The sequence below is a fragment of the Capsicum annuum genome, chromosome 8 (genome assembly GCF_002878395.1).
Source record: "Capsicum annuum cultivar UCD-10X-F1 chromosome 8, UCD10Xv1.1, whole genome shotgun sequence".
NCBI lineage: Eukaryota > Viridiplantae > Streptophyta > Magnoliopsida > Solanales > Solanaceae > Capsicum > Capsicum annuum.
In genome coordinates, this window is record NC_061118.1 from 9,193,642 (window position 1) to 9,217,805 (window position 24,164).

Below are 24,164 nucleotides of genomic sequence, written 5' to 3' on the forward strand. Positions count from 1 at the left end.
TATTCATTTTCATAAAATTGCTATTTTCAAAATATTCCCTTCAATCATGTACATAACAAAATATAGTCATCTTAGATTACTATATACTAGATTATTCTTAAATAACATGTTTTTCGGTCACTATTAGCATGGTAATCTGGATATTTCCCTTAAACAACGCCTCTATTCTGATTACTCCCCATAAGATTTTAATTTTATTAGAAGTTTTATGAATTTAATAACCTAATATATTTAAAAGACATGACTTGTAATAACTAAAATTATTTTAATAAATATTATTAAACCACAACAAATAATATACTCTATCCAAATATTATATTATAGTATACCATACATATTATATAATACATTATAAAACTATGGCAAGGAACATCCAAACGGAGCTATGATGGAGTAATAAGAAAAAACGGAGAGGAAAATGAAAATAATTTATGTAACCATAAGTTGTAAAATCGAGCTGACAATATTTCGCCCATACAACGGGGAGAGTAAATCAAGTGCCTTATTATTCATAATACAGATTAATATCATATTTTTTTCAAAGTTGATCGTAAATCTCTGGTAATCCATTTTTATTTTTCGTTTTGGAGTTGAAGGTTGAATTCATCATTTTTTTTTTGTGTGTTTCCTTTGTTTATCTGGATTTCAACATCCACTTCTATTTTTGAATTGCTTAAACGGTTAGGTTTAGGATTCATATGCAAATGAATATGTTTCGAGCCCTATCTTCATTTCTAGAGCGTTTACCTCTAATTTTTCTTCATTTTTGTGGGTCATTAACAGGATTGTTGTATTTTCTGATATCTGTTATGGGTAGTTCTTTGTTGATTGTTTTGTTGTTATCCTGTTACGTTTTATGAGGAGTTTGGTACTCGGTGTTTTGTCATTTTTCTTATTACAATCAACCTTGTTCGTTCATAAGGAGACTTCCCTTAGGGATAGGTAGGATATAGTGGGGTTTGGGAGATGGATTGCTAGCAAGGTTGTTCGTCTAAATTTTTGGTGGTCAACACTACAACAAAACGACCACCAACTACGTCTTAATCCCAAGCAAGTTGGAGTCGTCCGTCTTTATGAATCATCATCTTGTTCAATTTAAGCTCATCTAAATTTTTGTTGGTCAATACCCTACTAAAATATATGAATGCAGTACCATTAAGGATTTATTTCAAGACTGTCACATATGCCTGTATTCAAAGTGCATATTATGTGGAAACATGTCAGCTGAGTTATTTAATAAAGTAGAAGATTCTTGTAAATTATCAAGGTTCACATGCATCTGAATAAGCACCTAACGCCTTCACTTGGTGTATTTATGCATATACATCTATTTTTTAATTTACTGCACAAAATATTTGTTCTGTGTGGTTAAATTTTTCTAAGTGAAGTGACTAAAGATTCTTCCATCTTTATGTCCAGGTAATCTTTTCTATCTTGGAGATGGTTATAAACCATATTCTCGATATGAAATCATCAGGAAAATGTGGCATCTGAGCATAACAGTGGTAGCTCAACCAGAAGCTAAATCTCTTTTTGGTTTTTTGGGTTGAATGGATGTAATCTCTGAGGAACCAACTCGAGAGAACACAACAGACAGATTTCCTTTGCTGATGGAACAAGCACAAAGTCACAAGAGGAATGAATATGCTATCAATATAGAACAAAGAGGTGATCCTTCATCATCAGGCTTAACTGTCAACAATTCTCCTCGTAACTTGGAAACACTCAGCAGTGAAGACAGACCAACAAATCGACATTCCCCTTCTATATCGAATGGATCAAATTCTCAAAGCCCTTCTATCACAAGGAGAAGTGAAGGTTTTGGTCGTCGCTGGAGCCCTGTTAACACTTTGTTGTGGATTTCTATTGAGCTAGTATTCACCTTAGGACAAATTGTTGCAGCTGTTGTTGTTTTGTCCTTGTCTAGGCATGAAAAACCTCGAACCCCATTATTTGCCTGGGTTGTGGGTTATACAGCTGGTTGTACAGTAAGCCTTCCACTCTTGTACTCGCGTTATCTTCACCGTTATCAAGTCGCTGATCAGAGGTCATCTCAACAGCGTCAAGGTTCACCCCGGGTCAATTCCACGGCAGAACCAAATTCTTACATAACTATCTCTTTAACTCGCTCTTCAGATGAGGAGGATGCCCGTAACAGATCTACAGACATTTGGACAAGGCAAAGCAATCCAAGGTGCCTGTATACACGTTTTGATGCCCATGATGCTTTCTTGGTGTCCGTACTTTTTTTTTTCAATCAACAATCAGCTTGGTTTAGCACAATAAATAAACATGGATTTTTTTATACTTAATTTTACTTACTTTCTCATGAAAGCCAACCATTCTCTACCCATCAAATCCATCATCTTCCCTTCTTCTGTTTCTTCCATGCTCAAGTTTTGTGCACATTTTTAGTTCAAAGCTCTTGCTGCTCTTTCTTCACTGCTGACACCATGATCTCTCCAAAGATTGCATCTGAGTTTACTTGGGCGTGTGATTAAGTGGTGTAACTGAGGTCCAAAAGCAACTAGTTATATTAAGTAATTTTGGAAATGCTATCATTTTTCTCGTCCATAAACCTTTGTTATTGAGAGATTTTGGCTGGAATTCTTTAGGTAGAACTGATTCCTGCTTTATATTATACTTCCGAAATAGATATAGATCTCATTCAAAGGTTTCTAGTAGTTGTGTTTCTTTTACCTACTAAAAAATTGCGTATTATAGTTTTCTTCATGCATGTGGAGTTATAGTGTCTTCCAATCTAAGCATGACATTTCATGAAGCTGGAGTTTATGTTTGACACTGATTTTATACATTTGTTGATTAGTTTTTCCTGAGGACCATTATCCTTGCCATTGTGTGTCTCATGAATGCTCTAAATTTTGATTCTAGTCAGATAGTTTGGGTCTTCCACACTTATCTCGTAAAATTTTATGGATAGCACTGATCCTAAAATAGAAAGTTTTATTTCCAGGCTAGGTTCACTGTTGGATTATGTCAAAATGGCCTTGGATTGTTTCTTTGCGGGTTGGTTTGTTGTTGGCAATATTTGGATCTTTGGAGGGCACTCATCTGCTTCTGAGGCTCCCAATTTGTACAGGTGCGGTTATTTGCTTTTGATAAGTTTTCCCTGCCACAATCTTACCAGCAATACTGACATTGTTTTCATACTTTGCAGATTATGTATAGTTTTTCTTATCTTTAGTTGCATTGGGTATGCTATGCCTTTCATCCTGTGCGCAATGATATGTTGTTGCCTTCCTTGTATCATTTCAATCCTTGGTGTTCGTGAGGATATGTATGGAATGAGAGGGGCAACAGAAGAATCCATCAACGCTCTTCCTACACATAAGTTTAGTGGAAGTGACAATGCTGGAGATGGAATTTCACGAGGGGATCAAGGTGGTTATATAGCAGCAGGAACAGAGAAAGAACGTGCCATTTCAGGGGAAGATGCGGTAAGTTGGTTGTTACATTTAACCTCTTCAGTAGCCATGAATAACAGAATGCAAGTCCATTTGAAACTAGTTTCTGTCACTTGGTTTAATGTTTTTCTATCTGAATAAACTAAGACCTTTTTGGTTGCAAGTTAATTTTGAGTACATAGATGCCCCCTTAAAGTAATCACCAATTTTCATTTAGACACGTCGAATGATCCTTCTACCTATTAGACACTTCAAGACCCATCAGATGTGTATATTAAACCCGCATAACTAACCAGTAATGTGTGGACTTCAGCGGCAATATTTTGGAAAAAATGAATATAAAAAATTAATAAGGCTTTTAAGAGTTAAAAAAAGAAAAAAACCAAAAGTCAAAGCCACCGCCTAAAGGACCCATGTCTTCTTCCTCCATTGACCTCACATTGGCTTGTGCTTAGAAAGCAAAATCTTCCTCCATCCCCCCTCTCCCTTCCCCCACCGCTCCTCACTCCATTACCTTCTACAATTTCTCTTCAACCGCTTCAACTTCTGTCATATGCATCATCGATACCGCCGATCTCCACCACATTTTTGGCACCTAACTTCTGATTCGCATTAACAATTTAGCTGATTTTTTTCCATAGTTGGTCTCTCTAAGGCAATCGTGATTTTATCATTTCTCCCAACACGTTTCAGGTTCCTATTTTGTCCCTCTCTCTATTCTCAACCGGCATTATTGTCTCTTTATAGAACCGGGTCAATTCAGTTCTCGAAATTCCCAGCCAAACCCAGTGCACTCGACAAATGGTGAATGATTTTGGGGTTATCCCTAGGTTTGATGTTAGTTCCATGGTGAATGCAATTGTTGACATGTTTAGAGACACAATTTCTACTCTTCTGTATGGACATGATCAACGATGTAATCAACTACAATACCAAATTGCTCCAATGGACCATATGGTGTCGATCGAGTAGAAGAAAAATAGAATATAATTTATGTGTAGTCTTTACCAACAACTTATGCATGATCATATTATTTGATTTTTTAAGAAAAAAAGAAAATATTAATTTGGTATCAAATCACGCGCTTGTGAGAGGTGAATTATACTTTCTTGCCATATCAGCCTATTGTATTTAACAGGCATACATTAATTGAGGTCGGAGTGTCTAATAGGTACAAGAATCATTTGAGTTGTCTAAATCAAAAGTGGTGACAACTTTAAGGGGTTGTCTATGAATTTGGCCTTAAATTAGATGAAGCATACTTACATGCATGTTGATCATTCCTTGCCATCCCATTGTCCCTAGCTGAACAACGTTTGTGATTTTTCCCCATAAGTGCTGCTGAGGAGTTCCTCAGTGCTATCACAACAACAATAACATACCCAATGTGATTCCACGAGTGGGATCTAGGGAGGGTTATATGTGCTATCAAGGGTGTCAAAAAAACCTATTACTCCCTCCGTTTAAAAAAGAATGACCTGCTTTGACTTGACAGAAAGTTTAAGAAAATAAAGAAGATTTTTGAATCTTGTGGCCTTAAATTAAAGTTATGTCAAATGTACCAAAATGCCCTTTAATCTTGTGGTTCTAAACATGCCATGTGGAAAATTGAAATTAAAGTGTTGCCAAAAAAGGAAATAGGTCATTCTTTTTGAAACGGACTAAAAAGGAAAGCAGGTCATTCTTTTTTAAACGGAGGGAGTATATCGTTATAGTGATAAGATAGGTTAAAGTTTAGTATTTAAATTTCCTTTTATTTTTACAACCTAGGTATCGGGGTCAGTTTGTGCGCACCTCAACTAATTTCTTGGAATACCTTAGGTGACTTTCCCTACCAAGGGTTGGATAGATGGGAAACTACATAGTACCTTTTCCTTTGTTGGAAATTGAACCGGAGACCTCATAGGTCTCAACCACTTCATTAATTAGCCACGCCCTTGGGTTGCAATATTAATATTTTCTTTATATCTTTTGTTTGAATTATCTCACAGTAGGTATATATTTATATGTGCATATATTTACTATTAATTTATATTATATTAAAAGTGGGAACCCTAGAACTTCAAAGTTAAATTACAATGATACCCTTCTTAATTTTTATACATACATAAATATACATACATACATAAATACATACATATATATATAGAGAGAGGGGGGGAAGGTGGAGGTCAAGAAGAGAGTGTATGCAAAGTTGGCGAAGAGTAAGGATGAAGAAGATAAATGGAAGAATAGGGAAGAGTATAAGAGTGCTAAGCGAGAGGTGAAGTTAGTGGTCACGAGGGCTAAAGATGCTGCTTTCGAGAGTTTATACACAACATTAGATAGTAAAGGTGGGGATAAAAAGTTGTACAGGCTCGCCAAGGTTAGGGAGAGGAGGACTCGGGACCTGGATCAGGTGAAGTGTATTAAGGATGTGGACGACAAAGTTTTGGTGGAGGAGGATCAGATTAAGAAGAGATGATAGTGTTAATTTCATAAGCTCCTAAATGAAGGGAGGGATACTAGCATTGTGTTGGGGGATTTGGAGTATTCTGAGAGGTTTCGTGATTATGGCTATTGTAGAAGCATTAGGGTTAAGGGGGTTAAGGGGGCTATTCGTAGGATGTGTAGAGGTAGAGCGACGAGGCCAGATGAGATTCCGGTGGATTTTTGGAAGTGCACAAAAGGGGCAGGCATGGAGTGGTTGACTCGGTTGTTTAACATAATTTTCAAGACGACAAGGATGCCTGAATCTTGGAGGTAGAGTACGATGATCCTGTTGTATAAGAATAAGGGCGACATTCAGGATTGCAATAATTATAGGGGTATCAAGTTGTTGAGTCACACTATGAAGGTTTGGGAGAGGATGGTAGAGTTGAGGTTGTGGAGGATTGTTACTATTTTTGAAAATCAATTTGGATTTATGACAGGGCGCTCGACTACAGAGGCCATCCATCTTGTCAGGAGATTGGTGGAGCAGTATAGGAAAAGGAAGAAGGATTTGCACATGGCGTTTATCGACCTAGAAAAAGCCTATGATAGAGTTTCCAGGGAGGTTCTTTGGAGGTGTTTGGAGGGTAGAGGTGTACCTATAGTGTATGGTAGGGCGATTAAGGATATGTACGACAGAGCCAAGACTCGGGTTAGGACTGGGGAAGGGGACTCAGAGCACTTTCCCGTCTTGATAGGGTTACATCAAGGATCGAAGCTTAGACTGTTTCTTTTTGCCTGGGTGATGGATGTTTTGATGCGGCACATTCAGGATGAGGTGCTTTATTGTTTACTTTTTGTGGATGATATAGTTTTGATAGATGAGACACGTAGTGGAGTTGATGCTAAATTGGAGGTGTGGAGGCAAAATTATGAGTTTAAAGGGTTTCGGTTGAGTAGGTCTAAAATGGAATGTTTGGAGTGAGTTCAGCGAGGTGTCTCATGAGTCCGATGTGGTTGTTTAGCTTGACACTCAATTAGTAAGAGAGATAGTTTCAAGTATTTAGGGTCGATGATTCAGGAAAATGGAGAGATTGACGAGGATGTTGATCATCGGATCGGGGTAGGGTGGCTGAAATGGAAGCTCGCCTCCGGTATCTTGTGTGACAAAAAGGTACCTTCTAAACTTGAAGGCAAGTTCTATAGAGTGGTGTTTAGACCGACTTTGTTGTATGGGGCGGAGTGTTGGCATGATAAGAAGACCCACATCTAGAAGATGAAGGTGGCGGAGATGAGAATGCTTCGATGGATGTGTGGGTGTACTAGAAAAGATAGGATTAGAAATGAGGTTATTCGAGATAAGGTGGAAGTGGCTTCAGTGGAAGTCAAGATGAGGGAAGCGAGGTTGAGATGGTTTGGTCATGTGATGAGGAGGAGCACGGATGCCCCCGTACGGAGGTGTGAGAGGTTGGCTAGAGATGGGTTTAGGCGAGGTAGAGGTAGACCGAAGAAATATTGAAGGGAGGTGATTAGACAGGATATTGAGCAACTCTAGCTTATCGAGGACATGACCTTGGATAGGAAGTTGTGGAGGAAGCGAATTAGGGTAGAAGGTTAGTCTGAGTTAGGTTGTTGTATGTTTTGGTGTGTACTTAGAGTATCTTGCTTTTGGTACTGTTGAATATATTAATTTCTATTGTATCTTGCTCTGTTACTATTCCATATCTTATCTTAAATTGCTTTATTTTGAGCCGGGGGTCTATCGGAAACAACCTCTTTATCTCACTTTTGAGGTAGTGGTATGGACTGCGTACACTTACTCTCCCCAGGCCTCACTTGGTGGGAATATACTGGGTATGTTGTTATTGTTGTTGATATCTATATATCTATATCTATCTATCTATATCTATATCTATCTATCTATATATATATCTATGTATATATATATAGATATATATAGATATGTATGTATGTATTATTTAATATTAGTACATTAGTATATTACTCCCTCCATCCCATTTTATGTGGCAAACTTTCATTTTTGGTCTGTTTCTAAAAGAATGTCACCTATTTGGTAACTATTTAAAGGCACAATTTCTCTTTTACCCTTGTTGGGCCCATCTAATTTAAAGATAGTACTTGCTTATTTTTTACTTTTCTTGAAAGGGCAATTTTGTGAACTTCACAAAGTCGTTACTTATTTCATAAACTCCATGCCCAGTCAAAAGGTGACATAAAATGGGACAGAGGGAGTAATTTTTTTATAAGAGGAAACCAAATTTGATGTCTTTTCCTTAAAAACTGTCTTTCTAATCATAAGTAACAAACTATCCCTTTTATTCTTTTGTCTAACCATTGGTTGCTGTCTACAAAAATTATAACAAGGCCTTGTCCATAAATGGCAGCCGTTCAGAACGTGATACAAATCATTCTAGCTACCAATTCTTGTTTATCCATATAGATTGCTGTTCTTATATAAAAAAATTCTTGTTGCTAAGTTGAGTAGAATTTCTAGTTAATCATTTGCATCGTGTGGGAAAATTTCTAATATAAATATAGTATTCAGAAAGTGCCTTGCCTACATTTATTCCATAATTTTTGTTAAAATTCTCTTGCACAATTTTACTCCGTGATATTTTCAATATTCTACAATAATTGTAAGACACTAATTTTCCTGATTCAATGGGGTCTTCCTTATTGTCCAAATTAAACTCACAAATATCTGAAGAAATTTGACAAAATAAGGCTCGATAATTCAAGTTTAATGGTGCACAACTGTTTGTCTACAAAACAAGGATTCTTCTATTAACGTGGGAAGATTTTGAGTAAAAGCCACGGGCAGACACATGGAGTCCAAAGTCAAGCGAAAAGAATCATTTAGTTACGATGGCTGATAGAAACGATATTTGGAGCCATTATTTGTTTGATATGGAGAAGCTATGGGGTTAAATAGTCCAAATTTGTCGAAATCTCTTTTGCTTGATTCGTTAACGTTGATGCACAATCTCCGCTTAGTGAGCTAAGGTTAGTAGTGAAAGTCAATTCTTTGGCATGGAGAATAAATCTACTACTGATGTTAATTTATGTCCCGCTCCTGAACAAGAAAGGAGAAAAAAAAAATCAAAAGTCATTATTTTTCTGCAGTTGATAACAAAGTCGATGAATTGATGCTTCAAGAGCCAAACTTTAAAAGCTCCCGTTTGAAAAATTTCCATGTCACATAAAAATCAAAGGCTATCTTTATTATAATTCATGCAAAACTTTATTATGCCGCTTGTGGGATAAGTTTTCCGTTATTTTTTTCTTTACCATCCATTCACAGTTGGGCTACTTATTAAAAAAATAAAAGGAGTTAGTGAAAGTTATGGTTATTTGTGGAAAATTAACATAACTCTTACATGATACGGTGAAAAACGATAGATTATGCAAGGCATGAAAACACACTTTAGTGAAGAAAGATATAACTTAAAGGGAATCTAAAACTTGTAATACATATGCAGATTTAAAAAAAAAATCAAACAGCTATTAAAAGGCAAAAATATTGAAAAAATAACTAGGTATAATATTTATTTTTAGCGTGAGGACATGGCCGACTGATCATTTTATGGTCCAATGATCGACATTATTTCTTTTAAAGAAACTTGGTTCCTTTAGTTGACAAACAAATCATCATATGATGATTCAGAAAAAATTGTACATGAAGAAAAAAGTTCTTTGAAGGCTTAGGGTGCATTTGTTTTTTTTTTAAGATTCGGACGCCTGAATCTGAATGCACATCTGAATGATTAAGATGATGTCTTTAAATCTGAAAATTGAATGATTAAGACGGTTTGTTTTTCAACATCTGAATGTGCAAAAAAATTTTATTTGTATATATAATAAAATAAAAAATACAATTCAAATGAAAAATTAATTATATATTATAAAAGTATGTAATTTAATACAACAAAATTAATATTTGATTGAGAAAAAACATTTATGTTTGTTAGTGATAATGGAGATGGTTTATAATGGTGGTTGCGGTGACAATGATTGATGTTGGTGATAAATAATGTTGGTGGTGATAGTTGTGATGGTTACAATTGTAGTGACTGTTATGATGGTAGCGGTTGGTGGTGGTGATGTGACGTTGCTTGATGTTAATAATTTAAGGTGTTGATTGTGTTGGCTGAAACATGAATGCATGATGGTTGATGATGTGTTGGTGCTAGTTGGAGATGTTGTTTGTTGGGATGGTGGAGATGGTTGTTAGTAGAGATAAATTGTAGCGATGATAGTCGTTGAAGTAGTGGTAGAGGTAACGTTACTAGTGAAAATGGTGGTGGCGACCGAAGAATGTGTGGAGGTTGTGATGTATTAGTGGTAGTTAGTGGTGGTCCTAGTTGTGATAGATGAGTTGGTCGGTAGTAGGGATTGACCGGTAGTGGTTGATGATGGTGGTGTTGTCAATGCCGGTGGTAGCGGTGAATATAATAGAATAATAGAGGTAGTAGGTGCGGTAGCGGTTGACAATAGTAGTTGGTAACGTTATTTGTTGTGGATGGTGGTTGTGATGGTGGAGGTGGTTGGTGGTGGTGGTTGATAATTGTAGCGGTGGCAGAGTTGGTTAGTGGTGGTGACTGCTGATTATGAATAGAGTGGTGAATATTATTAAACACGAGAATATCTCTTCAGACCTATTAAGACTTGGTTTTAGATATGAATGATTAAGACCTATTAAGAGCTAAAATCTTAATAAAAAACAAATATACTTAATGGTCTGAAGTCTGAACCATTCAGATTCAGACTTCCTTCCATTAAGTGCAAACAAATGAGGCCTTAGGCAGCAAAGTTCTGCTAGTAGCTCAAGTCAACGGGTGACCTTCAGAGGAAATTAAGTTGGTTAAACAGTGGATGAAAAAAAAATCATATTTAAATTAATAACAACTCTTTGAAATCAAGGTTGGAATATTTGATCAAGTGCCTGGTTCAAAACTATTTGAGGGAGATGCGGAGGTGTGAAGAAGTTCAAAATTGAACTAAGAATCTATCGAGAATTCCAACTGGAGTTAAGGTGAGGGGATCAGATACCAGGTTTGTTTTGTGAGAGTCCACAGCTTCATTAGCTATCAAAACAATAGTCATTATCTGCCTATCTCTGATGAAAGCCATCTGCTGAGAATTCACCAATTCATCCACCACTCTTTTCAGTCTCTCTGTTAGAAACTTAGAAATCAGTTTATAAAAGCTTACTCTCAGGCTGAACGGTCTGAAATCTGTAAGTTCCTTTACCCCAGTCTTCTTGGGAATCAAACCAACAAATGTTGCATTGAAGCTTTTTTCAAACATTACATAGGAGTGCAAGTTATGAAAAGCCTCTATAATGTCTTGTTTCAGCACGTCCCAACATTTCAAATAGAATCTCATTGTGTACTCATCTCGACCAGGTGCTTTGTCTGTGGCACACTTCTTCAAACCTTCAAACACTTCTGTTCTTCAAACTTAGCTTGCAAGGCCCTCATTATCACTCTCAGAGATTACAGGATGATTGCTAAGATTTCCACTGGTTCTCCATTCTTCAGTTTTGCATATATATTTTTGTAAAAAATGATCTTCCCCTTTATTCTGTCAGGCACTCAGGCTCCACTATATTCTCCCCTTGTACCATTATCTGATCATAATGGTTGTATCTCTTATGTGCATTGGTAGTTTGGTGGAAAAATTTCTTGTTCCTATCCCATTCTTTGAGCCATAAGGCCCTGAATCTCTCTCCAGTCCACTTCTTTATTCTTGAGACATTCTTTATTCCATGAAGATAGTAGCTCTCTTTATCATTCCTCCTGTGTCAAAGCTCAGCATTCTAGTGTGGCATCTAAAACAGCCAGTTGACTTGGCAGTTCAGATTTTTGGAGCCTCAAGTCCCTGATCATTCCTGCTCCTATCTTTTTGCTTACCCTTGAGAGCTTTAAGATTGCAAGCCAGAATGTAATCTAGTTTTCCATAAAAAGTAAAACAAGACCACCAAATCCTGATTCTATCAACAAAACCTTTAGATTTAACCACCAATTCTCGAATTTAAAAAAAGATTTGGTATATTCCCTGTGGCCAGAAATGAGAGTAACTGGAACATATCTGAGGTCAGTTTTTGGAGAGTAGACTGCTTCAAGTTGTTAAAAAGATCATTCCATTCTGCAGATATCAAAATTCTATCTATTCTGGAAGCTACCACATGAGCATCCCCATTAAACCATGCATAAGAGCCACCTTCCAGATGAAAATCAATTAGTTCCATGTCATTTGAGAATTCCACCATAGCTGACGATCTCCTAGTACAGTTCCATTTCTCAGAAGGGTGTCTGCATATATTGAAATCACCACAAATACCCAAGGACCCTCCATGAGTCCTCTAACTGCTCCTAATTCCTCCCAAACCATTCTCCTTTTCCAATTCACTGTTGGGAGCATATACTCCTGTAATGTGGCAGTCGAAACTTTTTAGTTGAGCCTCCATCTTATAAGGTAAGGTGTGCTCTCCAATCTGGATAATCTGCCCCTTCCATACTCGGGAATCCCATAGCATTAGGATCCAACCTCTAGTTCCACTTGCTTCCAAGTTTGCACTTCTAATCCATCTTTCACCCTAGATTTGATTGACTATTTCCTGCACATTCCCTTCTAACCAGTGTTATCAAAAGCAAAAAGCGCAAAAGAATCTAAGGTGCGTTGGGGCTTTAAGCGCAAAATGCGAATAAAGCGTGAGCTTTAATGGAAAAAAGAGCAAAGGGAGGAAAAAATACAAATATAAATGTTAATGATTATAAGAATGAATGACAAATATATGAACAAAGAAATTGAAAAAAAAAGGCTAAATACATATACAGACCCCTTAACTATTCGACTTTTCCCGCATAGACACCTCAACTAAGCCATGTACCTATTGAATCCTTTACTCCTTCACAAAATATGTCAATTGAGCCCAATCGCTGACGTGGCGCTGACATGGCGTGGCATTTGTAATGCACTCTCTCAAGGGAGAGTGAGAAACCATAATTAATTTAAAATAATTAAACATACAAATTTCAACCAATAAAAAAAATACATTAAAAGAATTTTTTTTTTAAAAAGAAAAAATAACCATTATCTTCTTCTCCATATCTTCTCTCCATCAATGGCTTCTTTAAAAACCATTCACTTATAAATTGAGTGAGAAACCACAATTAATCAACATAATTAAACATAAAAAACCATCAACCAATAAAAAAAACACATTATAAAGAAATTAAAAAAAAAAAAAAAAAATAGCCATCATCTTCTTCTCCATATCTTATTCTCCATTAATGATTTCTTTAAAAATCAATTATATATAAATTGAGTGAGAAACCATAATTAATGGCTTCTCCGTATCTTCTTCTCCATTAATGACTTTTTTAAAAAACACATTGAAGAAATTAAAAAGAAAAAATATAAGATACAATTTTTTTTTTTTTACTTTCTGTGTTCAATCCGCAAAGGGGGAGGGGGGGCTGTTCAATCGACGAAGGGGGTGGTGGTGTTTGGAAGAGAAAGGCTGCTAGGGGTGGGGAAGGGGACTCGGGGGAGGGGTTCGTGTTTGGAAGAGAAGGGATACGGGGGAAGGGGGCTGGGGGTAGGGGTGTTTGGAAGCGAAGGGATGCGGGGGTGGAGAAGGGGGTTGGGGGGGGGGATTTATTAGTTAATTTTATTAAAAAATTATTTTTATAATTATTTTAAATTAAAATGCCACGTGTCGTTATTTAATTCGTTACTTCGCCACATCATCAGCGTGTGTATTACATGCATTTTACATTTTTTGCCACGTTAGCAAATTGGGCTCAATTGAAACCAATTGTGAAGGAGTAAAGGGTTCAATAGGTACCTTGGCTTAATTGAGGTGCCTATACGGAAAAAGTGAAATAGTTCAGGGGCCTGTATATGTATTCCGTCAAAAAAAAAATTACGATAAAGTGAAATATCAATTATTTAGTGTGTCGCCTCTTCAAAAGAGGCTCATTGACAAGAAAAAGTGTGCCTTAGAAAATTAGTGATGACACTGAAGCACACATTAAGTGAGGCGAAGAGCTCAACATGTTTTGAGCCTGGCTCTAGGGCTTAAGCGCGCCTTTGATAACACTTTTTCTAACTTTATTTCCTCAAGACAAATGATGTCTGCCTTCCATTCTTGAATCAAATTCTTTACAATTCTCCTTTTTCCCATGTCATTTAATCTCTGACATTCCATGTCACTAATTTGAGCATCACGGATCATGCTGACTTTTCCCTTTCCCCTTTGTTCTGGTGCCACAACTTTAAATTTGACATAAAATTCTTCAATTCCTGTGTGCGCCTTTGAACCTGGACCTTTTGATCTCCACTTGTGGTTCCGTTCTTCTCGCTTTTTTAGTGTGTCGACTCTTCAGAAGAGACTCATTGGCAAGGAAAAGTATGCCTTAGAAAATTAATGACGACACTGAATTGCACATTGAGTGAGGTGAAGAGCTCAACACTTTTTGAGCCTGGGTTTAGGGCTTAAGCGCGCGCCTTTGATAACACTGCTTCTAACTTTGTTTCCCGAAGACAATTAATGTCTGCCTTCCGTTCTTGAATCAAACTCTTCACAATTCTCCTTTTCCCCCATGTCATTTAATCGCTGACATTCCATGTCACTATTTTGAGCTTCACGGATCATGCTGACTTTTCCCTTTCCCCTTTGTTCTGTTGCCACTACTAAGAAATTTGACATCAAAAGTTATAAAATTCTTCAATTCCTGTGCGCGCCTTTGAACCTGCACCTTTTGATCTCCACTTGTGGTTCCATTCTTCTCGCTTGACATCCATGAATTGCATGAGAAGTTCAAGTGCTTCCTCTTCATGGCCATGAAAATCAACTCCAAACATCTTGCTAAGTTTTAAAAGATTGTGGTGGATCTATACTGTTGCACCCATCTCCTTCTCCAATAAATGTCTTTGTTAATGAATTAGGAGACGTTCACCATCCTGCACTTCTAAATCTTCCCCATGAAAAACTGATTTTATTTTTAATTGTTGACACCCAAAAATTTCCATCACTTGACTCATCAGAGTTTGTCAAGCAAAGATGATTTATTTCCTTTTCCCCCCTCTGGATCATCTCTGATGCTTCGTGGCTCTGAAGTTATCAATTTTCCTGTATTCCGTGAAGTTTCATGTTGCATGCAGGAACTTCAATTGATCGAGGAATTTACTCTGATAAAATCATCTACCAAAACCTCATAAGAGGTCATTTTTCTTATCTTAATTCATGGAAAGGGTTTCAGGCATATATTTTACAGCAAATTGGATAACATGACTTACCTTATTTATACATCTTTTGCTACTCTTCGTTATCACCAAACACCAATCTCAATGCCCTAATCATCCTTCCCAGTATCATGTTTGCTGGCTTATTGTCCACTAAAAATTATTTTTGCTATGGTCTTCTTTGAAAATCTTGACCATACCAAAATGGGCTAAAGTTTCTGATAAATCTATTAATGTTTATATACCTATCTATGGTAATTAACAGATCATCTTTGAGCAGTTCTTTTTGTAAAACCTTGCATAGGTACATTTTTAGCCCATAACCTAGATAATGTGGTGATCGAGGAGAAACAGCACCTCCCAAGTATATGTTCCTCACAAGGAGTCTGTAGTGGCTATGCCTTTTTCCTTTTTATTTCGTTTAATTATTAGCAAGAGTTGCAAAATATTTTAATGATCATATTTTAGACAGTTATAATGCTTTTAAACAATGTAGATCTGCTGTATTTGCCTCTCAAATTATGAGGACAATGATGAGCTGAGGGAATTGCCTTGCTTGCATTACTTCCATATCCAGTGTGTGGATAAATGGCTAAAGATAAATGCATCTTGCCCCCTCTGTAAATTTGAAATTGGCGTCGAGAATGAAAATCCACCTTCTGTATTGGTAACCGAGCAATAAGTCTTGATCATTGAAGAATCCAAAACTTCTGGTGCTACAAATGCAGTTGCCTTGGTGCATTTGCTGAACAAAGGAGAAAATTTCACAGCTTGATTGTTACTTCTCTTGTTGTTTCGGCAATGATATCCTGCTTGTACATTTCTAATTGAAATAAAAGGTTTTGGTTCCATTTTGTTCAAAAAAATCTGTACCAAGAGTGGGTGCTGTACAAAGATGTTTGCTGGATTCTCATAGTTGAGTTCATATTCTCATAGTTGAGTTCATTCAGTCCAGAAATCCAACTTTTTCTTGTACCCCTTTTGATGACCATTTCCTTTTGAGGTGTTTGTTATTGTAGGATATCAATATTGGGTGTTCCCGCAGCACTCTTCTTTGTTTCATCCAGATCTATAGTCAGTCGATCAGCTTTGGAATTACAAGTATGTGCAGATCTTTAGCACTGTGTATTAAATTTTTTTCAAGGTTTTATTGATGAATTTGTATCCATTCAAAGCAAAAGAGAAACTATATTAAGTGTTCACTTTTCAGATTTTAGTTTGTATCTTCCATTATAGGTAATCGAGAATTTAAGCAAGTCAAAATAGACAGAGATCATTGAAGTAGCCCTTCTCAAAGATTTGGCCTATCCCACCCAAGAGCTCTTATGTCTGGAAAGAAGTCATGGCTGGAAACAATCCTTGTGGACTGTTATGATATTCAATAGGAATAATAATGATATAAAGTTCAGCAGTCCGACATTGATAACCAGGTTTCATTACGTCACAGGCGAATCCTCTGCTCACTGAAAGAAAACAAAATATTATTATGTTTTATATTTATTTCTGGAGCTGGGTAAGCACTTTAAACAAGAAACAAAACGAGATGATATTAGTCTTGTACTACAATTAGTTGTCAAATTCTAGAAAATGAAACCAACTCATCGTGACAATGACAAAGTTGAAGCCGAGCTTGTGCTTGAATCAATATCTCCTATCATGGAATCCGGTGGATCTGATCGAACCTTCAATATTGCTGCAAACACAAGTTAACCTTCAATATTGCTGCAAACACAAATTACAAATTTTTCCCTTTTTCAAAATTAAATCCTCAACTTTCAGAACTTTGAAAGTTGTAGTGATGATAAATGTATTTTTGGGGTGAAGGCACTTTGAACCAATGGCATGATATGAAAATCTTTTAAGAAACCTAGCATTAAGAATGTCATGACAACGAAAAAGAAGAAAAATAGAGAATCTCGTAATTGGTGTGGAGGGAAAGATATATTTTTACATTCAAATCTCGATTCAATCACTGACAGCTTTGACCAATGATAGAAGAACCTTTAACCGTCGAAGAACTTGGTTTGGAGAGCGGTTGCCCATACTGAGCAATAGTGCTCCAAAAGGTCCAAGGTACCCAAACAAGGGCAGCCATATGAGTTATAAGGGATCCCATCTTATCACATTTAATCCCCATAATCTTATCTCCGAAACGTGCGAGAGACCTGCACTGAGTTGGCTAAGATTATCCCCCTCTTTCCGCTAAGAACACTCATTGATATATGGTGATACAAATATAATTGCACGATTAGTGCTTATTAAGTGGTATATATTGGACAAAATTGCGCATAAGAAAAGATTTAACTTTATTTTTTGTAAATTTGATAGGTAATATTTTCATATATTTTGTATCCTAGAATAGATTTATTCGATGGAAACCTCAGTATAAATAGGAGGCTACTCTGTGAGTGCAACAAGGTTTTTCCATGATTGCTTTCATTATGATATTAGAGCGAAATGATCTGTGACACACATTTATCGTTCTTCTTCTCTTTATTTCAGTTCAACATGATCCGTCATCAGTCTATTATTTGAGTTTGACAGATGGTTCGGTATGTCAATCACCAAATATATTTTGACGAGTGAAAATTATGATGTTTGGGTAAAAATGGTTATTAGTGGTCTTCAAGCAAAAGGGAACTTTTGACTTGTTATGTAAGACCTCGCAAAGTTTCCTTGTAGTTTGAGCCTTGAGCGTGTCAAGTAAAGTGTAATTTCAGCCCTAAAAGATTGAGAAGAGACTTCCCAAGTTATTAGTGCTTTAATCTTGTTGAATTTTGTGGAAAATAACTTCCTATAGTCTAAAGAATTGAAATAGCTTTCCAACGATACCAATTTCGTCTAAATTCGGCATCGGGGTAGGAAGTTATGGCCGTTTTATCGAGAGTTGTCGAAACAACCCAGGTGCGACGGACAGGTTGACGGACCATTGCCCGGACCGTCGCACCCAAGGAAGTAACTCCTTTTTCTGGCCCAAGTGTGATGGCCAGGACGATGGACTGTCAAGACTGCGACGGACCGTCGTTGAGACCATCGCCGCTGAGGTAGTGTTGCCTCATCCTGACTAACGTGCGACGGGCGATCCAACGGACCGTCACTGAGACCTTCACATCGAGGCAGTGTATTTTTTTCTGACCGACTTCCGATGGACGATCGAACAGACCGTCAGGCTAGCGACGGGCCATCGTTTCGACCGTTGCAGCCCCCGTTCAATATTTTAAGTCATTTTTAAAAGGGACTCTTTGGTCTTTCCACTCTTTTATCAACCAGATATATTTCAAACGAAGCAAATTACTTCATTCATCATCCAAAACACAAGAGAGCTAGGGTTTCTCCCCCAAGATCAATCTAAAACCCTTCTCTAAGAAATCCAAGAACTCATCATAGATTCTACAAATTGAGTTGAGATTTAAGTTCTCCAAGTTCAAGGTTTGCAAGAACCCTCTCTCAAGAGTAAGAAGAAGATTTTGAAGCAAGCTTGTTCATCCAATTTCATAATCTAAGGTATGTGGGGTTTTGAACAAGGGTAATTCTTTCACCCTTGTGCCCAAAGGCTTATTTAAACTATAATTTTCTGCAATCTATGAGATTTTACATGATATTGAATTAAGGTTTTTCACCCATTGTTATTGATTGCAAGATCTTAATGTTTTCCATGAATTGAAGGTCAAATAACATGATTTTGCATGTTTTCTTAAGAAATTGAAGCTGGGTTTATACCTTATGTTGTTACTCCTTGAGAATTTAAGGGTTTCAATGTTCTAGAAATTGAAGTATTTGAGTATATTGATATTTTGAGACAAATTGCTGTAACTTTCAGATTTCTACATGAATTATGAATCTATATGCTATCTATTATGCATTATGATGAGTTTTAACTTAAGATTGAATTTTGGATCATTAAGCCCTACTTGAGACTTGCAATTTTATGAACTATTGTGCTATAAACACCCATGATTTGTGTATTTTGAGATTATTGAGAAATTTTTTGACCTAATGGTCATAGAGTTTTGAAATCCACTCTACCACATAAGACTACAGATTTTATTGTTGGGTTCTTATGAACCATAAGATTATTTTGAAAGTTGATTTCCATGAGATGAGCGAGATAAACTAAAGGGAGCAGTATTTAGCACCGAGTTGGGTAAGTTACCATAATTTCTTACCCCAGAACTACGTGCCACCATAGGTTTGAGATTTTGGGCTTGAGGTCGAGATGATTGGGCCCGAGGCAGAGATAAGTGATCACTGAGTTGAGGTTATAGTCCTTGGCAAGAGTATGACTCCTCTCCCCAACGTGAGGTTTCTTCGTTAGGAGGACAAGACGTTGGACTCCATATAGCTCGCATGGTTTATGTCGGTTAAGAGAACTTCCCTAAGCTAAAGTATTTCCCATTGAGATAGAATATTTTCCCTAAAGCTTTGAGATGAGATATTTTCTAAAGCGAACAAATTGCTTTTGAGTATTTTCCAAAGAAGGAAGTAGTTTTCTCTACTAATAAGAGTTGATCATAAGTTTTTAAACCAAAGTCATATGATTCCGAGTTTCAAGTATTTGAGTTCAAAAGAGTTATAAGTTCTTGAGCAATAAAGAAGTTGTACTCTCCATGAGATATATGCATGAGTTGAAAGTATTGTTTAAAGCTTCCTTCATCCTATGAGCAATGAGAATAAGAGGAGAACACAGATTTTAAAGCCAAAGTATAATAACTCACGAGATTTGTGTTACATGCTTCATTCTACATGATTTATGAGATCATATTTTAGACTTATTCAAGCCATGTGAGTCATTTCTATTTGCATGCATGATTTGGTTAAAGAGTATTAATATTTTTTTATGTAAATGCATACACCCCTATATACTCAGTACATTCCCAAGTGCTGATCCACATATACGTCTATGTGCTACATTATCTTATAATGTACATTCAGGTGCTCAGTCCCATCCTAGTCAGTGATTCTCAAGTACCTTCGTCTACATTTCTACAGTGGTGAGTCCTCATGGTTCAAGGACTTATCTTCAGATATTTCGGTATTCGAGTGTTTATGTTATTACTTTCAGTTCAGTTTAAGTCAGTTGGGGACCTATCCCAACGACTGTCGAGTTCATGGAGTAGTAGAGGCTTTGTCAGACTAGTTATCAGACTGTAGATGTGTTGAGATTTTCAGTATTGTGGTCGTTTGGACCGAGTATTACCTTCGTATTTTCTTTTATTTGATATGACAGTGCCAGTGTTTTGTATATTTTTTCTTGAATGAGTTATTATGAGAAGTGATAGGCTCAAAGGGTTAGCTTAGGGCTATTTGTAGCCCTAATCACCATGTGACGTCCCGGGATAGAATAACTAAATCATCTCATTTCTTGCCAATTCATACTTCGTATTCAGTTGAGGATTATGCCAGGCTTTATATTAGAGAGTTAGTTAAGTTGCATGTAGTTCCTTTGTCTATCATTTCAGATAGAGGTACTCAGTTTATCTCTCACTTTTGGAAGGCTTTTTAGAAAGGTCTTGGTACCCAAGTTTATCTCAATACAACTTTTTATCCTTAGATAGATGGTCAGGTAGAGAGGACCACTCAGACATTAGAAGACATGTAGAGCGTGTGTTATTTATTTTAAAGGTAGTTGGGATGACCATTTACCTTTGATTGAGTTTGCCTACAATAACAATTATCACTCTAGTATTCGGATGGATCCATTTAAGGCTCTCTATGGGAGGAGATATAGGTCTCTTATTAGTTGGTTTGAAGCAGGTGAGGCTGCTTTGATAGGGACAGATTTAGTGTTTGATATGATGGAGAAAGTTCAGTTGATTAGGGAGAGGCTGAAGATAGCCCAAAGCCATCAGAAATCTTATGCAGATGTGATGAAGAGGGATCTTGAGTTTGATTTTGGTGACTTAGTCTATTTGAAAATCTTGCCCATAAAGGGAGTAAAGATATTTGGTAAGAAGGGGAATCTCATTCCCCAATATGTTGGTCCTTATAGAATCTTGAACCATTTTGGGAAGGTAACTTATGAGCTAGAGTTGCCTGCAGATTTGGCTTCAGTGCATCTGATGTTTCATGTTTCATTATTAAAGAAATGTAATGGTTATTCAGCTGTTGTTGTTCCTTTAGAAAGTATAGGTGTTCAAGATAGCCTTTCTTTCGATGAAGTCCCAGTTGAGATCCTTGATCGTCATATTCATAGACTAAGGAACAAAGAAGTTCCCTTGGTTAAAGTTCTATGGCGGAATCAATCTGTTGAGAGAGCTACTTGGGAAGCAAAAGCAGATATGCGTACCAAGTACCCTCATCTTTTCTCTGTAAACTCAGATGCAACTTGAGGTAACAATTTTCCTTAGATTAACTCTTTCCCATTCTCAGTTCCTGCTATATAATCAATCTTATGTCATTTCATGCTTTCATGAATGTAATCATGTTTCCATTCATGTATGTTCAACATGTAAACTCAGTTACCTTAGTTCAGTACTCTTAGTCAAACCAGTCTCATTCTAGAATGAATGTTTCGAAGGGGGAGATATTGTAATACCCTGTACTATTCTTAGCTCAGTTTAGTTTCTAGTTGCCCGCATAAAGGGCTTACGACCTGAAAATTTCACTAAGTGTTGGGGAATTAGTCATTTTTAAGACTTCTAAACTTAGAGGATTTTTAAATTGGTCTTCCCAACCCCGAGATGTTGGTTTTTGAGTTAATTTATGTTCAGGGGTGTAAGGAGCATGTTTCGGAGAAGTTTTTGATTTTTTGGACGGGGTTTGGGTCATGTTTGGACCATGAAAATAAAGGGTTATCGTGATAAGCTCGTGTCTCGATGTTATTCTCGTTATCATGTAGACCACATCGCGCTGACTGAAATAAACTACCGTGATAAGACCGCGTCGCAGTAAGTTTGTTACGTCCTGTTTCGAATTTAAAAGACTGAGAGGCAATTGGGTCTTTTCCCCCTCAACCCAATCATTCATATTATGACTTGGGCATCAGTTAGGCATAAATTTGCCCTTCTTCTCCAATTATCCTCTCAAGAAAACCATTCCCTTTCCCCAAGAACACAAATGCAATTTCTTCATCCCTAAGAAATCAAGAATTCAAGTTCTCCAAAATCAAGAACCTTCAAGAAAGAATCAAGTTTGGTGTTTTTCTTCCAAGCTAAAAGTTTAAGGTATGTGGGGTGTTTATTCATGGTCCCTTCCATTCATGGATCCCAAAACCCCCTTTTTCTCAATTAAATAATGAACTTTCTATCATTATGGTATTTTATATGTTCAAGAAAGATTGAATTTCATGTTTTCATGGTGATTTAAATTAAATTCAGCCCATGTATGATCCCATGCAACATTTGATTTCCTCATTCTATGAATTTTAGTTTCCCATGTCTTATCAAGTAAATTTCATGATTTGTTGAATACTCATGTTTGGAATATCCCCATGTGCAAGTTCACGCTTTCCACATGTTTGATGAAATGCTCATGTCTTGAGTTGAACCATGATTCAATACTACAGTCCTAAGTTTAAATGTCATGTTTTATGATCATTCAGTGCTGGCGGATTATGAACACCCAATACCTACATATTTATATGATTTTCAGATTTTCAAGTATGATTCACTTAAACCATGATTATTCCTATTTATTCAGTTATTATGATCATAATGAGCATTATCAGTCATGAAATCTTGTCCAGTTAAACTCAGTCCAGTTTAAATTGCAGTGTTATTTAGTTGGGAGTAGGATTTAGCATCGAGCAAACCTATGGATAGGGGATCACCTGCCAGTAGAGGGTGTGACCCTTAGTAGCAATCCCCGAGTTACAGAACTAGGTAGACAATGTAGGTTAGAGATATTTACCTGCCAGTTGAAGGTTGACAAAGTGTTTATCTGCTAGTTGAGGGTGACACATATCTGATTAGAGAACCTTCTAGTTGAGGGTGACTCATTAGTCTTTTTGGACACCAGTTTAGTGGATCCACACAGCCAGTGTTAGTACCCGTGTCATAGTACTGACACCCTTCTAATTGGGGTTACAGGTTGGACCCTGATTAGCTCAGATTGGGGCACGTCAGTTAGATGATACCTCCCACAGTCTCAGTACAATATTCAGTGTATATTCAGTTCAGGTTTTCTTGACCAAAGCATACAGATTTACAGTTATTTAGTTATACAGATTTTAGTCTTTCATATTACAGATTATTTCTGAAATATGTATATGCTTGGTCTTGAATTCTTAGATATTATAGTTTTCATGCATTTTTGCTCAATTATTTCATGTTGTTCAGTTAGTCCTTATCTCATGTGCATAGTACCCCATACATTTCAGCCAGACCTCATACCATATACCAGTACATTTAAAGTACTAACGGCATGCTCTTCTTTATGCTATGATGTCTTATATCATAGGTTCGGAGGCTCAGTTTCCTAACCGCAGTTAGATAGCCAGCATTACTCAACAACCGTAGCGGTGAGTCCTCATCCATCGAAGACATATTATATCTCTTTCAGTACTTCCGTATTTCATTATGCTCAATCAGTCGAAGTTAGTTGGGGACTTGTCCCATCAACTTCTCAGTCAGTTAGAGGCTTATCAGATAAATAGTTAGACAATCAGTCAGTTACTTTTGGCTTTTATTAGTTATCTCAGACAAGATAGTATTATGTATTTCCGTATTTCAATTTTCAGTTGTTTTTTAGCTTATATTCTGCATATATTATATTAGTGCAATTTTATTCAGTGCTCACAACAGGTACCATCTTATGGGTTAGCTTGTGGTCACTTATGACCGTAAGCACCGTTATCACAGCTAGGGGGTATCCTCGGGTTATGACGGTTCTTAATTCTAAGTTCACAAATGTGAAATTTTTTAAAAAGTGTCAAATTTGAAAATCTAAAAAAAATAGTTGAATCGGGCCTTGTTTGAAGCTTCTAACTCTAGATTTGAGTTCTTTAGTGTGTATTGAGTATAGACATGAGATTTTACCTTATTTTGAGTAGATTTAAATCTTTCACTATTGTTGGGTGGAAGCACTTGAAGAACAAGCAAGCATGTCTTTTGTTCT

General features: G+C 36.8%; 1 protein-coding gene across 3 annotated transcripts; it reads left to right on the plus strand.

The window, feature by feature from the left end:
• Positions 1–346: 346 nt before the first annotated feature.
• Positions 347–23,800, plus strand: LOC107838963 (E3 ubiquitin-protein ligase At1g63170). Of its 3 annotated transcripts, XM_016682267.2 has the most exons (6): positions 348–561; positions 1,420–2,194; positions 2,975–3,100; positions 3,179–3,458; positions 16,130–16,211; positions 16,347–16,755. In XM_016682267.2, exons 2-6 carry the CDS (start codon positions 1,551–1,553, stop codon positions 16,388–16,390), a joined length of 1,176 nt encoding a protein of 391 aa, XP_016537753.1. In that variant the 5' UTR covers positions 348–561; positions 1,420–1,550; the 3' UTR covers positions 16,391–16,755. The 3 variants fall into 3 exon arrangements, with proteins under 3 accessions (XP_016537752.1, XP_016537753.1, XP_047251279.1); XM_016682266.2 differs by lacking the exon at positions 16,347–16,755 and having other exon boundaries at positions 347–561; positions 15,607–16,211; XM_047395323.1 differs by lacking the exons at positions 16,130–16,211; positions 16,347–16,755 and adding an exon at positions 23,508–23,800 and having other exon boundaries at positions 370–561.
• Positions 23,801–24,164: the final 364 nt, after the last annotated feature.